Source organism: Salpingoeca rosetta (genome assembly GCF_000188695.1).
Source record: "Salpingoeca rosetta unplaced genomic scaffold supercont1.6, whole genome shotgun sequence".
Classification (NCBI taxonomy): Eukaryota; class Choanoflagellata; order Craspedida; family Salpingoecidae; genus Salpingoeca; species Salpingoeca rosetta.
Window position 1 is genome coordinate 1,055,702 of NW_004754928.1, and position 15,988 is coordinate 1,071,689.

The following is a 15,988-nucleotide window of genomic DNA, read 5'->3' on the forward strand; positions in this document are numbered from 1 at the left end:
TCCAGGGTGCTTGGGCTGCTTGATGTTCAGATGTCGGCGAGGGTCGTCGTTCCTAAGACCGGCGACGAAAGCGGCGATCTGCAGGTCGACGAGCTTTGCTGGAGAAGCATCGATGAGTGAACGGCGGAAAGACGCGATGTAGCCTGTGACAGCTCCACGTTGACGGTGAGTGACGATGTCTTGGAATGCTCGCCACTGCTTGCTTGGGTCTGCAAAGTGCGTTGTTGCTGCCGTTTCGAACTCATCAAAAGACGCATCTGGGTTTGCCTCAATGTAATGGCGTGCCCACTGTTGCAGAGCTCCGTCAAAGTACAGGGTCGCGAGGCGGATCTGGTCAGGGCCAGAGGGAAGACGAAGAAGTTGAGTGCAGGTACGGAAGGTCTGGAACCAGGAGACGATCGCGGCAGGATCATGATCCGTGATGCGGGTGAGAGCCGAGCGAGCAAGAGATTGAACACCGGCGTCGACAGGAGCTGATGGCGCTGACGACGAAGATGAGGGACCCACAGTTGGGGTGAGCGCTGCGTAGGCGGAAGACGACGTCGCTGATGACGACGACGCAGAGGCATCTGGCGCAGACGATGCTGACGAAGCCAGGCGTGGAGAAGAACGACGCTGTGACATTGTGAAAGGCAGTACAGGTACGTGTTTGCAGCTGAGTTGGTGTGTGCTTGCTCTGTGCTCAAGGTGGGGATCGAAGGATATCGCTACCAAGTGTAGTAGACCAAGTGTAGGAGATGTATATTGGGGTGTAGACTTGATTCAGCAAGAATAAATGAACACAGACAATAGGCAAGTGCAAGTATAGGTGCCAGTGCAAGAGTGGTTGATGTTGTGTATATGAAAAGAGTGGTGTGGAGTAGTAGTGGTTCGGAAGTAGGGAATGCTGGAGTGGAACCACTACAGCACCTGTGCTAGCCTACCCCAACGCAAGCCAGAAATACGTCGTGCAGACCGACGCCTCGGAGACAGCAGTAGGAGGAGTCCTCATGCAGAAGGGCCGTCCGGGTTGCTTTCGAATCGCGACGATACAGAGGAGCCGAACAGAGATACGACGTCAGAGACAGGAGGCACTGGCAATTGTCCATTGCTTGAGACAGTGGCGCCATTACCTTTACGGAGCAGACTTTGACATCAACACCGACCACAGATACATTGCAGTACCTCCAGACGCAGAAGGACATCAAGCCGAGACACGCCCGATGGCATGGAGCTGCTGTCGGAGTTTGGACGACTCGACATCCAGTACATCCCAGGCAAGCGTAATCAGGTGGCTGACGCCCTCAGTAGGAACCTCATGGACGTCAACCTCGCGACGATCTCAACCTCGTCGCCGACCAGCGCCCTTTTGGAGCAGATCCGCCAAGCAACACGGAAGATGCCAGGCCGGGAGCGCCAGCGCCTGCAGCAGCCACGTTTCAGCGAGGAAGAGGGCATCTTCTACCTCACCCAGCAACAGCGACGGCGAGTTTACGTCCCCAGAGACAACCGTCTGCGCACCAAGATCCTGAAGGAGGCCCACGACGCCTCAACCCGCGGACACCGAGCAGCTTCTCAAACGCACCTGTATGTCAGCCAGCGCTTTTACTGGCCGAACCAGCTGCAAGATGCAATCAAGTATACGGCGTCCTGCGACCAATGCCAACGGAACAAGTACGACACCAGAGCCAAGGCCGGCCTTCTTCACCCGTTGCCGGTGCCGCCACACAACTGGCACACGGTATCCATGGACTTCATCACCGGGTTGCCCAGCACTGACGGCGGACTGGACGCCATACTGGTGGTCGTGGACAAGCTCTCAAAGCGCACCCACCTGCTTGCGACGACCAAGACGGCAACGGCCCAGGACACAGCGCGGCTTTTCTTCAAGGAGATCGTGCGACTACACGGGGTGCCGGCACACATCGTCTCGGACAGAGACGTTCGTTTCACCTCCACGTTCTGGACTGAGCTGTTCCGCTGTACGGGGACCAGCTTGGACATGTCATCGGCCGATCATGCGCAGACGGACGGGCAGACGGAGAGGCAGATACGGGTGGTGCGCGAGGCACTGCGGTCGGCAGTCAACTACGGACAGCGGGACTGGCCCTCGCATCTAGCGGCCATGGAGTTCGCCATCAACGCTGCTGTCTCCTCGACTACAGGCTTCTCTCCTTTCCAGCTGGACACCGGCCAACAACCGCTAACGCCCCTGGATCTGGCGGCCCCCTCCTCACCAACGGCCGCTAGGTCTGCGGGCGCCGAGCAATTTATACAGGACTTCCGGTCGCGACTGCAAGCAGCCAAGGACAACATCGCCAAGGCACAGGACCTGCAGACCCTCCACTACAACAAGCGTCGCAGACCCTGCGACATCAAGGTGGGAGACAAGGTGCTCCTCCTCGCGGATGCCGTACTCAGCGACACGGAACGACAACGCCCCAGCAAGAAACTGCGACACCGATACCTGGGACCCTTCGTGGTCCTGTCCCAAGACAGGCCGGATTCCTTCCGGCTTGGGCTACCGTCAAGATACCGTTGTCACCCGGTATTCCACTGCAGCAAGCTCAAGAAGTTCGTCCCCAACCCACGCAAGTTCGCCAGCAGGCGCCAACACCGACCGCGGCCCATCGTGCACGACGGCCACGTCAAGTTCATCGTCAACAAGATCCTCGATCATCGCTTCAAGCACCGCACTCTCCAGTTCCTAGTGGATTGGGAGGGGTACGGACCCGATGCAAGGACCTGGGAGCCCACCAAGCACGTCGCAGGCTGCGACCAGCTCCAGGACTACCTCAACGACCACCCGGAGCTCCTCACGGCCGTTTGACCAGTCCAGCCCAGCTAGCTGGTTGTTTGTAATGTTGACTGTTTTGTCTGAAAGGAAGAGAGGGTGGTTAGTTGAAGGGGGAGGGTGAGTGTAAGCACTTGTCGACTCTGTCGACAGTGCTTTTCTGTCCCACTTCTTTACTACTCTTTTCACACGTCTTTCGTGACCGAGCCTTGTCGCATGTCTTTCACCACTTCTCCCACCTCATCCCAAATTTCATTGCTCCGCAGTGTTGCATTGCTCTTAGCAGTATCCTTTGCTCTTGGCTTGTTTGTTGTCACGCTACGTGGCAACCCTCCTTTGTTTTGTTTTCGTTTTCCTTTGTCTAAAGCCCCTACGGCTTTTGCTCTCGTACTCGTGTTTCTCCCTGCTTGTTCTTTCTGTGCACCCGCTCATGCCCTTTTGTGCGAGTGTCACGTTCGTCTTGTTCATTCTTTTGTTTTACTGTTTGACCACGACATCGACCACAGTACACTGACACAACCAAAGAGCTTACAGAGCCCGTGTTTGTCAACGGAGTGGACGTTGGCGAGGAGATTGCGTCGTTGCGAAGTACAGTTTCAGCGCAGGCGAGGATGCTTGCAGAAGAGCGAGGCAAGAACAACGTGTTCGAAAACCGTCTTTGTGCAATGGGTGTGCCGCCGAGGGTGGACACGACCACGATCGCTGGTGTTGGAAGTGCAGGAGCCTGGTTTGGCGCAGTCTTGGCCCACAATGGCTTGATCTATGGTATACCGTTCAACGCAGCCTCAGTGCTCATCATCGATCCAAGCACCAACACGGCTGATACAACCACGATTTCTGGATACCCAGGCATTAAATCTCACGCGGGTGGTGTTCTTGTTGCAAACGGGCTCATTTACGGTTTTCCCTTCCATGCGACCTCGGTGCTGATCATCAATCCGGACACAAACTCAGTGGACACGACAACTCTCGGTGGCCTAGCGACTGGATCTCAGTGGATCAGAGGAGTTGCTGCCGACAACGGGCTCGTGTTTGGCGTTCCCTGGAACTCACCTTCTGTTCTGTCATTGATCCTACCACAAATACCACCGATAACACGAGTATGACTGGTCTAGGCACCATCAGTGGCAAGTGGCACAGTGGCGTTCAAGCAGATAATGGCCTCATTTACTGCATTCCAAGCTCGGCAGAGTCTGTACTCATTATCAACCCAGACTCCAAAACCATTGACACCACATCTATTTCAAATCTCCCTCAGGGCGAACGAAAGTGGAATGGTGGTGTGCTCACACGAAGTGGTCTTATTTACGCGATCCCGAACAGCAGTGCAAGTGTGCTCATCATCAACCCTGCAACAAACTCACTCGATACAACTTCAATCGTTGGAGTTGGAGGCAAGAACCTCAAATGGCGAGATATGGTGCTGGCTCAAAGTGGCCTTCTCATCGGAATCCCATATTCTGCCTCATCGGTTCTTATCATCAACCCAAGCACGAACGTGGCTGATACAACGTCAGTTCCGGTTCTCAAGGGAGGAGGAAAGTGGTTTGAGGGTGTAATCGGTGACAATGGATTGGTGTATGCAGTGCCGTTTTTTGCGAAGAATGTCCTCATCATTGACCCCGGCTGCTAATTGGTCGGCTGGCAGGCGAGGTCATCATCGGTTGCGAGACTTGTTTGAAACTGTGCGCGTTCGTTACTGTGCTCATCTTTGTGTTGTCGCATGTGCTTTGACACGACCTGTGCTATTTCCTCGTGAGTTCACTTTGTGTGTTTTCGTGTGTCTTGTGGCTTCGCTTCCGATTTGATGCCACGTTCTGCGTGCACTTGCTGTCCTGTGTGCTGTGTTGCTTGTTGCTTTTGGTTGTTGTGCCAGTTCGACCTTTATGTTGTTCATCGCTGCATTGGCGCTTCTACTTGTGAGTTGCAAGTGAGTTGATGGATGAATAAATGCAACAGTGTGATGTTAGGATGTATGAGCACACTTGACTGTGTTTGCATGCTGTTGTTGCTGCGCCTTGTGTGTCATGCTTGTTGCTTCATGTCTTCATGTGCATCCAGCACGCGGCAGACAACCAATTTCCACACCAACAAAGTACTTGAACAGCGGCTGCTGGGGAAAGCTGAGCAGAGGGCAGAGCACACTGATCTCGGGTGCCGTGGTGAAGCATGATGGTGTGTTCGTTGATGTTGTGTGTTTGGTTGGGAGGAACTACTGCGGGATGGTGGGGGTGATGACACGACGTGTTTCGTAATGGGAAACAATGAGATCACACAAAGACTAGTGCTGTGGTTGTTCTTTCACTGGTCGGGTTCGCACCGCATGGAAGGTGTGTCACAGGAGGCAACGAGGGAAGAGAACATCACGGGCAACAAAAGGGATGTAGGGGTGGGGGTGGAGGGAAGGGCATTTGAGTCGTGGGGGGGGGGGAGGAGGGACAAGGCATGTCAACTCAACAGCCAGGGTCAATGACGAGAACGGACTCAGCGTAAGATGGAATGCAGTAGATGAGACCGTTCTGAGCCAAGACGCCACTCCACCACTCTCTGTCGCCACCAAGGTCGCTGATGGTTGTTGTGTCGGCGGCATTGGTGGTTGGATCGAAGATGAGCACTGATGGCGAGTAGTAGGGGATGGCAACGATGTTGCCGTTGGGTGCGAGTACACCACCGATCCACCTTGGGGAGCCGGTTGCTTCTGCAAGAACGAGCTCGTTGGTGGCGTTGGTGGCTGGGTTGATGACAAGTGTCGTTGCAACACGGCCTGGTATGGCGTAGATGAGACCATTTTTTGCAAGAACGCCGCCAAACCACTTGCCGTTCGTACCAAAACCTCTGATGGTGGTAAGGTCCATTGTCAGTGACTCTGGGTTGATGATGAGGACAGAAGAAGCCGTCACGGGGATACAATAGATGAGGCCGTTGTCGGTCTGAACACCGCCATACCATTTGTACAGCTGGGTCGACAGCCCGGACAGCGTGGTGATGTCTGTCGTGTTTGTCTCTGGATCAATGATCAACACAGACGTGGCAGAGTACGGAATGCCGAAAATGAGGCCATTCCTCGCAAAAACGCTACTGTACCACTTTTGATCACCGGAACCAAGCGATGTGATGCTTGTGGTATCAACAGTGTTAGTGTCCGGGTAGATTATGAGTACGGCCGCCCTGTTTGACGGAAGCATGTAGACGAGGCCGTTGTTTGCGAGCACAGCACCTGCCCACTTACGAAGGTCAGTTCCGAGTCCGGAGATTGTGGTTGTGTCGACGGTGTTCGTGCTTGGATCAATGATGAGCACGGAGGATGAGCTGTGTGGTGCTGCGTAGATCAGGCCGTTGTTAGCCAGCACACCCCCAAGCCACTTGTTTCCTGCTGACTCCAGCTGCCCAAACGTGCTGGCGCTGGAAGCGCACGCTTCGCCACGGACACGGTGAATCGCCCTCTGCTGGGCATTGATTGCGCTCTGTTGTGCATCGATTGTACTTTGCTGTGCAGCGTTGAGGCTCTGCTGCGCCGACACGGTGCTCATCAACATGCTGAGCGTCTCGTGCACATCAACCCCGTTCACAAACACAGGCTGCCTCATTGGATCGCTAGTGTTGATGTGAAACGCGCCCGCATCATCCTCCACCAGCGTCACCTCTCCAGCAACGCTGCTGATGAACGGCACCAAGCATACTGCCGCCAGCAGCAGCACGGGGAGCACCAGCAACCCACGTGCCTGCAGGCACCCCATCGTTCTCTTCATCGTACTCCGAGTGGGTGAAGAAGAGAGAAGAGGAGAGGAGAAGAAGAGTAGAACAGGAGAAGGAGCAGAAGTTAAGTGTGCCTTCCTCCTTCCTCGTTCGTGGTGTCTGTTGGCAGGACAGGTGCAGCACCAAGAGAAGAGGAGACAGGATTGGATTGGTTTGTTTGTGGCGTTTTGGGTGGTTGTGGTTGTGGACGATTGTTGGGAATCGTGCATTGGATTTCCAGCCAACCACGAACAAGTTCACTGTTGTGTGTGTACATGTTGTGGAAAGGAGCACGTTGAAACGCATCCATCCATCCATCTCTCAGCCCTCCTTCCTTCCCTCAGCCTTCCTTACCTTTATCAGCTCATCACTGAACCGACAAGGACAGAGCACACACGGCACACACGGCACGCGATGTCGGTGTCTTGCTGTGTTGTACCCCCACCACGGCTTTATCACGCAGTGCAAAGGAAGGGCGTGAATTGAACATATGTAAAGGAGGCAGACACCGTGACCGCAGATGACACTGTTCATGCAAAGGTGCGTACGTGCGTGCGAGTGTGTGACTCCCTGTCTTTCGATCGTTCTCTCCCCATACTCGATCCTGCGTCCCTTTCCAAGCATCCCCCCTCCACACACACTCACTCACTTGCCTGCCTGCAACGCTTCCTGTCTTGTCGCAGATCTATGCCGCATTGCAAGGCTGATGAATCGTACATGCTGTGCACCGTCAAAGCCCCCATTGCCGCCTACCTCACTTTCGACAACGTTGTCCGCATCGCCAAGGAACAAAAGGGGTGCGTGTGTGTGCGTGTGTGAGTGAGAGAGTGTGTGTGTCTGTAAGAAGCGTACCACTGCTGTGATCAACACTCATCATCACCTACATCCATCCTCACCCTCATGCCCATGCACGCGCATCCCATTTGTGTTTTCAGGTGGTTGAGATTGCCCTTTCCCCGCGCCTTCGATGTCTGCCAACAGCCCTGCCAGGTTTGCCTCATGTGCATGTGTGTGTGTGTGTCTGTGTGTGTGCGCGCATGTGTGCGTGATTCGGTCACAGCAAACGCACCTCACCTGTGATCGTCACTCAACCCTCTTCCTCTCCTCTCTCTCACGTCTGCTACTTCCCTCCCTCTCACGTTCCCCCCCTCTCCCGCCCTCAGGACGCTATTGCGATTGGCCTCTCCCTCCTATCAACCACCGCAACGCCGGCACCGTCGAGTTCCTCGTCGACACATCCGATGGCCGGTGAGCCGGTGTAGCAGTGTGGTGTTGGGTGTTGGGGTGGAGATGTAGGTGTTGTGTTGCGTTGCGTGCATGCACTGTTTTGGTGTTGACAAACATAATCGCACCTGCCCCAACGCTCACATCAACCACCCAACGTGCGCAATAGTGTGGTGCAGTCATAACTTCATGAAGGTGAACCCGCGCATCCAAGTCGAGCACACCGTCACGGAGATGGTGAGCTGTGGTGGTCTGTTGAAGCAGCACTGTTGATGGTACTTTGCCCACTTTGACGTTTGTGGCGTACTCGTCTGCTTCATTCCTCCCACCTCACTGACACTTCCTCCACCATCTCCTCCCTTCTCCCTTTCCCTTCTCCCTTCTCCCTCCTTTATTCTCTCCACCAGGTGACTGGCGTTGACCTTGTGCAATCGCAGCTGATGCTTGCTGGCGGCGCGACTCTGCAAGATATTGAGCTCGAACAGGACACAATCGCCACCTGCGGATTCAGCATCAACGCGCGCATCACCACGGATGACCCACTCAACGACTTTTCCCCCGATACAGGTGCACATGGGCTTGCGTGCGTATGTTGGATTGAAGGATGGGAGAGAGAGAGAGGATTGAAAGAAGCTCATGTTTCCTCTTGGGAACGGGGCACCAGTGGCGGGTGCAGCGTCCCCAAGGCACGATGCTTCTCCTTCTCAACATTTCTTACCTCTCGTAACCCATCATCACCCACGACCACGCACAGCAGTGCGAACCATTCACCCGGCAGCCGGCAGTGGGCCGCGAACTGGAGCCATACACAACAGCAGCACCACCACCGGCACATGGCGACGAGGGAGAGGTTGATGAGGCGTCGCTTGGGCCGTTTGACGTGCTCGTGCACCACACGGGCATGCTTGAGCTGGTGCGCGTGCTCCTTGGCAAGCAGCAGGGCGTCATCAGCATCACGCCACTGGACGAACATCAGGGGCGGGTTGCCCGCGTCAGGTGAGCTGCTGCTGACTGGTTGGAGGTGATGGTGGTGATGGGTGGGGTGGTAGTAACGTGGTAATGTTGGAATTTCCCGATTGGGCAGGTGCAGCTGACGGCCCGCCGCGACCCGGACTGCCCCGCTTGGATGGCGGACGAGCTGTGGTCCGTGTGGGTTGAGCCCGTGTCCGAGGGTATTGAAGAGGTGCTGCCCTCGCTCGCCAAGGCAAACGGCGGCTTTCACTCTCACATGTACAAGCCGGACAGTCACCGCGTCAGAGACATATTCAGGTAGGCGATGTGTGCATTTGTGTGTGTGTGTGTGTGTGTGTGTGTGTGTGTGTGTGTGTGTGCGTGTGTGTGTATGTGCATGCGTGCACAGATGCTCCTGCAACTCCATTCTGCATGAGCACGCGTGCGCTTCCCTCAACCACGTCCTCAACCAGCCAAACAACCACCCCCTCCCCCTTGCAACAGGTTTGTGTCACGGGAGAGTGCCGAGCTGATGGTCCGCCTGTACGACCAGCGAGAGGTGCTGGGCACGAAGCTCAACGTGTTCCCAGACCCAAAGGCAAAGAACTGGAAGAGCAAGGGCAAAGGCACCACGTGCTCCTCCCCTGCATCACCAACATCCACCACGCCGGCGCCTGTTGCGGGCCAGGCACAGCGCACCACGTTCTATCTGACCGAGGCAGCCAGGCAGCGTGACGTCAAAAGGCCTAACTGCCGCCATGCCCTGGCCCACCGACACGAACCGCAGCGTGCAGGCGACGCTGGAGCGCGCAGGCGTCAACGTCCAGTCGCTGCAGGTCTTCCCGGACCTGTGCTGTGCAAGCGTTGACGTGGTTGCCGACAGCGAGGAGACGTTCAGGAGCCTGCTGCCACTACCCATTGACACGGCAGCGAGCGCCTGTCGTCTGGAGGCGCGCCAGGCACCGCTGCACCGCATTGTTGTCACCTGCACCCCGCGCAGCAAGCCCACCACAGGCCGCGACATTGTGCAGGCGTTTGAGACGAACTTTGGCGGCAAGGCGAAGCTTGTGCCCATCCCACAGTCCCTCAAGGACACGCTGTCCCACATCCATCCGTTTGCCAACACGCGCATGGCTGAACAAGAACAAGAACAAGGAGCACAGCAGCAGCAGCAGGGTGGAGGTGGTAGTGAGGAACACGATGCTGATGCGATGCCAAATGCTGTGCACGACCCTCATCAGTACAAGAAAGACGGCGATGCTGGCAGCGACGACAGCAAGAGCAGCAAAAGCGGCGGCGCGTCCTCTGAGACCACGCTGCAGCGCGTGTTTGTGCTGGAGACGACAGACACGCGTGCGGCGCATGCGTGCGTGCGCAAGATACAGTTTGCCATCTCTGTCTCGCACAAGTTTGTGGCGCGGCTGTGCTACCCAAACGACGTGCACGTGGCAGTGCTCGACCCCAAGTTGGGCGGCCTCCTGTCGGACCTCGTCGACGCATTCAACAAGGGCAGCGTGGCCAAGGACCTTGATGTGCTGGCGGCTGTAACCATGGGCAACCACATCTGCTTCACAGGCAGCACTGCCGTGCTGGTGTGGTCGCAGGCCAAGCTGCTTGCAAGCTTCCTCGCGCCCGCCTTCCGCCCGTTTGCCCGCAGCGACCGCGTGCTGGGCGACGACAAGATCATGGAGCACGTGCTGAACGACTACGGCTTCAAGCTGGTCCGCTACCCGACGCTTGGCCTGCTGCCCTACGCAGACACGGCACACGGGGCCATGCGGGATGTGGAGTTTGTGCGGCCGCCACCCGTCACCAGCATCCCGCCCATCGCATCACCCGTGGCACCCCAGCAGGCGCTTATACACACGTGCGACCTGGACGGCGGGGCGCCATACTGCTGGAGTACTCGCTGTACTACTACCTGGACCAGGACAGGGAGCGCGGGCTCAGCTACATCAACAGCACCGTCGGCGCCAACATCAAGTCGCAGACGACGATCAGCGTCACGGGCATGCAATACCGCTTCCTGGACTCGCAGCTGCTTGAGCTGGCCCGAAAGTTCCGCGTGTATGTGCGCAAGCCCAGCGCGGAGGACAGGGACGCGTGCGCCTCAAGCGTGCCCATGACCGTGGAGGGCATGCAGCGGCAGCTGACGGCGTTTGACAACGCGGTGCAGGACACGCTCAAGGACTACATGTGCCACATGCTCGGCCTGCCGGTCATTGACACGTCGCACGTGCCGGAGATGTCCGAGGCGGACCTCACCTTCCTGAAGCGCAAGCTGTTCAATTACCTGACCAAGGCCGGCCGCACGGTGTGCCGCAGCAAGGACGACGTGGTGAGCTACATTGCGCCACAGGACGTGATTGGCACGCCCACTGAGCGCAACGTGTGGATGGATGGTGGCTGGCTGGTGCGATGTAATGCAGACGGTCATCCCGACGACGGAGTCGACGTTCCACACCATCGCCCACATCCAGCCCACGTGGTACGTGTGCCAGGTGCCCATGTCCGTGGCCAAGGAGCTGGTTGCTGGACAGCAACCTGAAGCGGCTGCGCAAGAAGGCGTTGGTGCTGATGCCGGTTATACCGCAAGCACGGGCGCTCCTTCGGCAACTGCAAATGCTTCTGCTGCCACTGCTTCTTCTGCTCCTTCTGCTGCTGGCGACGATGGCGCAAGCCGCGCACGCAGGAGTAACATCACAACAGCGAGCAAAGGGTGTGTATGATTCTGGCAGGGGCGACAGCCTGTCAACTTCAGTGCCCACGCCGTGCTTAAAGGCCCGCGCATGGAAGTGGTGGCGGCGTCGGAAGTGATGTTGCTGACCACGTACGAGAGGCTGTTCCCGGCCAAGGTGAAGCAGGCCGTGTGGGAGGTGGAGCCATACCAGTACCACACCATCAGCGAGACGCTGCTCGCGGTGCAGCTGCATGCGGAGATTCGCGAGGGAAGCATCACCAACGACCGCGACATGAACGCCGAGAGGAGCGGCCCCCTTGCGGTACAACGAGGCGCGCGTGACCACGTCCGGTGCGCTGGCCCTCTCGTCCAACATTGAGCACGTGCTGCACGTGGTTGCGCCAAACTTTGCACCCGAGTTTGGCATGGCAGCACGGTGGCGCAGACGGCTGCGGACCTGAAGACGGCGTACCGCGCGCTGCTGACGACGGCGCGGGACAACAACATCCGCTCCCTCGCCACGTGCGCGCTCGGGTGCGGCGCTTTCCGCTGTTTGAGGTGATTGACGAGGTGGACCGCGACGGCACGTTCTTTCTTCGACACCATCCGCGTGGCCATCATCACCAAGGACGTGAGCACGCTGTCGGCGTTTAAGCAGCCGTTTGAGAAGTACAATGGCGAGAAGGTGGGCAGCGGGCTGTATGAGGACCTGTAGCGCAGCGCACTGAATGCGCCGGCCAGCTGACCCCATCCACACGTGGCTGTATACGGGGCCCACGTACACGGTGCCGCCCTCCAATGCGGAGCTGGACAACAAGGCCGCATGGAACGGGTTAACGCACGACGCGACGCTGCTGGTTGAGAACGCCTTCAACAAGTACCGCGCTGGAAGTCGGTGCGCTCTTCTTCAAGATCCAGTGGTTGACGGCTACTTCACGGTGGACCTCCAGGAACACTGGGTGTACGTGAGTGGAGCACGTGGGCATGCGCAAGAACGACCTGCGCCTGAGATTGAGCGTGCGGCGGGTGGTGGACGAGCAGCGGTCGAAGCTGGAGCCACAGGCCATCTTTGAGCTTCCTGACCGCTGGGACATGCGCAAGGGCCAGTTGCTTGTTGACGTGTCCAGCGAGGACGAGCTGGGTCGTGTGTGTGCGCGCCCCCAGTTGGAGCCGCTTCTCCCCCGAAACATGCGCGTGCAGCGCGTGCAGAAGGTGCCGCTGTTCAAGCGGTACTTGGAGAGCGTGCACCGCGTGCACTGGCGGCCCGCGCCACCAAGCCTGCCCAACGACATTACGCCGCTCTCTGGCGACGATGACGACAACATCGTGTTTGCGCACCGCCTGCTGCACGTCATCTGCAAGAGCGAGCTTGGCCTGACGATCAATTACGCCAGCGCTGAGGGCTACTTTGGCTCCGGCCTGTATTTCAGTCACGACCCGTCGTTTGCTGTCAAGTATGGCCACCACGAGGGCAGCGCAAAAGACAAGAACGACACCACCAGCGAGCGGCGCGTGTATGTCGATGTATCGGCGCCGCAGTCGAATGACGTTGCCTGCTGCTGCTGCTCGCCATGGTGGTGACGAAGGAGAAGGAAGTGGCCGAGTTGCTGCTGGTGAAGGACCTCGGGTGGTGCTGAGAGTCCTGGTGGCCGCACGACTGCTTTTGCTGCTGCTGGGAGCGTGTTGTACGATTCCGCTCGCGGTTTCGACAGCGATACGGACATGTTTGTCATCTACGACAACGGCATGTGCTACCCGGAGTACATCATCTGCTTGACGATGATGTCACACGCTGCACATTAATCATCGCCGCCGCCCGGGGATGAACCTGTGATTCCTTTAAATAGGGTGGTTGAGAGCCCTGGGTCCTTTATCCGGTTTGTGACCATACGGCGCAACCGTCGAGCGGATAGCATGAGACAACACTGCCTTGTCCTATCGCTGTTACGGTATGCCACGCGAGATAGCCCCTCTGCACCGGCGGCAGGGGGCACGGGATGTCGGTAGTGTAGTGTGTGTGTGTGTGTGTGTGTGTGTGTGTGTGTGTGTGTGTGTGTGTGTGTAGGACTGTTGAACCATCTTTAATTTTCTTCTTTGTTGTGTCTTATGTGAGTGGAAACATGCTTGCACTCCGCGCACTCGTTCTTGATTGAGTGTGCGCGTTGCCAACAAGTTTAACCGTGGCAGTTGTTGTGAACGGAAATGAAATTCACGTGTGTATGAACGGGGCAATGAAAGTCGAGTGCGTGGGTGGAACAGAGGATGTGTGTGTGCGTGCGGTTGAACCCGTGTTGACACCCCATGTTGATGTCAGGAGAATGGAAGTTCATTGACTTGCGTGCTGATGACTCGCATGTCCTGGAAGTGTTGCCTCTACCCCAGCATGAACACTTTGCGTTCCGCAGTTGTGGAACAGCTTCTTCCGCTATCCAAAAGCGTGTACTCGGTTGAGGGTTTGAGTCGTTTCATGCGGTCACAGGGATTGAAGGAGGAACATTGGTTGATGCAAGCAGGGATGAAAAGAAGGGGAAAGGTGCAGAAAGGGCACACGCATGCACACACACACACACACACACACACACACACACACACACACACACACACACACACACACACACACATCAGCAGCCCGGGTCAATGACGAGGACGGACTCAGCATAGTGTGGGATGCCTAGATGAGGCCGTTTGGAGCGAGCACGCCACCGTACCACTTGCCAAGCCCTGAAAGATCGTTGATGGTTGTTGTGTCTGTCGCATTGGTGGCTGGATCGAAGATGAGGACTGACGACGAGCTGACTGGGATGCCAATGATGTTGCCGTTGGGTGCAAGCACGCCGCCGATCCACCTGTAACCCGATGTCGCATCTGCAATGACGAGCTTATCCGCGATGTTGGTGGCCGGGTTGATGACGAGCGTAGTTGCTGAGTAAATTGGTATTGTGTAGATGAGCCCGTTCCTTGCCAGCACACCGCCCCACCACTTGTATTCCATGGAGCCAAGCCCACTGATGGTTGTGAGGTCCATTGTCAGGGACTCTGGGTTGATGATGAGGACAGAGGAAGGCACAGTGGGAATGCAGTAGATGAGGCCGTTGTCTGCCTCAACACCGTCATACCATTTCGAGCTCTGGCTCCACAGCCCGGACAGCGTGGTGGTGTCTGTCGTATTTGTCTCTGGATCAATGACCAGCACAGCGTCGTCGAAGTATGGGACACCGAAGATGAGACCGTTGCTTGCCACCACGCCACTCCACCACTTGGAGGTGCCAGAACCGAGCGAGTGGATGCTTGTAGTGTCAGCCGTATTGGTGTCTGGATCGATGATGAGCATCGTCTCCCTGTCTGATGCAAACATGTAAATCAGGCTGTTGTGTGCGAGCACGGCACCAGCCCATTTGCCGTAGTCCGTTCCAAGTCCGGAGATGGTGGTCGTGTCGACGGTGTTGGTGGTGGGGTCGACGATGAGCACAGAAGGAGAGTGGTATGGTACGGCATAGATCAGGCCGTTGTTGGCCACCACACCCCCAAGCCACTTCGCACTCAGTGAGTCAAGCTGACCAAACGTCGTGGCACTTGGGGTGCACACTTCGCCACGGACACGGTCAATCGCCCTCTGCTGAGCCGAAATCGCACTCCGTTGTGCATCGATCACGCCCTCCTGCGCAGCGTTCAGGCTCTGCTGCGCCGACACAGTACTCATCAACATGCCGAGCGTCTCGTGCACATTCATCCCGTTCACGAACACGGGCTGGCTCATTGGATCGCTGGTGTTGATGTGAAACGCGCCCGCATCATCCTCCACCAGCGTCACCTCTCCAACGACGCTGCTGATGAGCGGCACCAAGCACACTGCCGCCGCCACCAGGAGTGCGGGGAGCAGCAGCACCCCACGTGCCTGCAGGCACCCCATCGTTCTCATCGTTCAAAAAGAGAAGAGAGAAGAGTGGAAGAAGGAAAGAACAGAAGTAGGAGTTAAGTGTGCCTCCCTCCTTCCCCGTTCGCGTGGCTGTAGCTGTTCGCAGGACAGACACAGCACCAAGAGAAGAGACAGCAGGATTGGTGCGGTTTGTTGGTTGTTGTTTGTGGCGTTTTGGCTGGTTGTGGTTGTGGACGATTGTTGGGAGTCGTGCATTGGATTTCTAGCCACACACACACAAGTTCACTGTTGTGTGTGTGTTGTTGTGGCAAGCAAGGAAGCACGTTGAAACGCATCCATCCCATCCATCCATCCATCCATCCATCCCTCAGCCTTCCTTCTCATCACTGGACCAACAAGGACAGAGCACACACGGCACACAGCTTCATCACGCAGTGCAAAAGGAGGGCGTGAATTGAACTGATGTCAAGGAGGCAGGCATCGTGACCGAAGACAACCTGTTCATCCAAAGGTGTGTGTGTGTGTGAGTGTGAGGTCATTCCATTGCATTGCATCACATTGCATTGCATTGCATTGCTTAGCCTTATCTGCGCAACACACGTACACGCATACGCTCACATACATCACACATTGTTCCAACGACACGTGCTCACGCCCATCTGCCTCCCTTCCATCACCCCCAGCTTGTGCTGGTGCACCTTACCTCCTCTCGTGCCTGACGTCGCGTCTGTTGTCGTGTCGTTCTCGT

General features: G+C 56.9%; 4 protein-coding genes across 4 annotated transcripts; 2 read left to right on the top strand and 2 right to left on the bottom strand.

Annotated features, from left to right (window-relative positions):
* Window positions 1-548: 548 nt before the first annotated feature.
* PTSG_11923 (uncharacterized protein) lies at window positions 549-4,593 on the top strand (the record flags this gene model as incomplete). Its single annotated transcript, XM_004996242.1, has 4 exons — window positions 549-617; window positions 1,151-2,803; window positions 3,280-3,745; window positions 3,889-4,593. 4 exons carry the CDS (start codon window positions 549-551, stop codon window positions 4,404-4,406), a joined length of 2,706 nt encoding a protein of 901 aa, XP_004996299.1. The 3' UTR covers window positions 4,407-4,593.
* Window positions 4,594-5,226: 633 nt separating this feature from the next.
* On the bottom strand, window positions 5,227-6,510 carry PTSG_02792 (uncharacterized protein; the record flags this gene model as incomplete). Its single annotated transcript, XM_004996243.1, has 1 exon — window positions 5,227-6,510. One exon carries the CDS (start codon window positions 6,508-6,510, stop codon window positions 5,227-5,229), a length of 1,284 nt encoding a protein of 427 aa, XP_004996300.1.
* Window positions 6,511-7,195: 685 nt separating this feature from the next.
* On the top strand, window positions 7,196-13,166 carry PTSG_02793 (uncharacterized protein; the record flags this gene model as incomplete). The annotated part of the gene is made up of 16 exons (XM_004996244.1): window positions 7,196-7,305; window positions 7,444-7,498; window positions 7,672-7,756; window positions 7,902-7,969; window positions 8,140-8,319; window positions 8,487-8,723; window positions 8,817-9,001; window positions 9,188-9,385; window positions 9,471-10,476; window positions 10,500-11,072; window positions 11,113-11,406; window positions 11,431-11,714; window positions 11,744-11,994; window positions 12,105-12,322; window positions 12,357-12,877; window positions 13,076-13,166. 16 exons carry the CDS (start codon window positions 7,196-7,198, stop codon window positions 13,164-13,166), a joined length of 4,356 nt encoding a protein of 1,451 aa, XP_004996301.1.
* An 868-nt stretch (window positions 13,167-14,034) lies between these two features.
* Window positions 14,035-15,273, bottom strand: PTSG_02794 (uncharacterized protein; the record flags this gene model as incomplete). Its single annotated transcript, XM_004996245.1, has 1 exon — window positions 14,035-15,273. One exon carries the CDS (start codon window positions 15,271-15,273, stop codon window positions 14,035-14,037), a length of 1,239 nt encoding a protein of 412 aa, XP_004996302.1.
* Window positions 15,274-15,988: the final 715 nt, after the last annotated feature.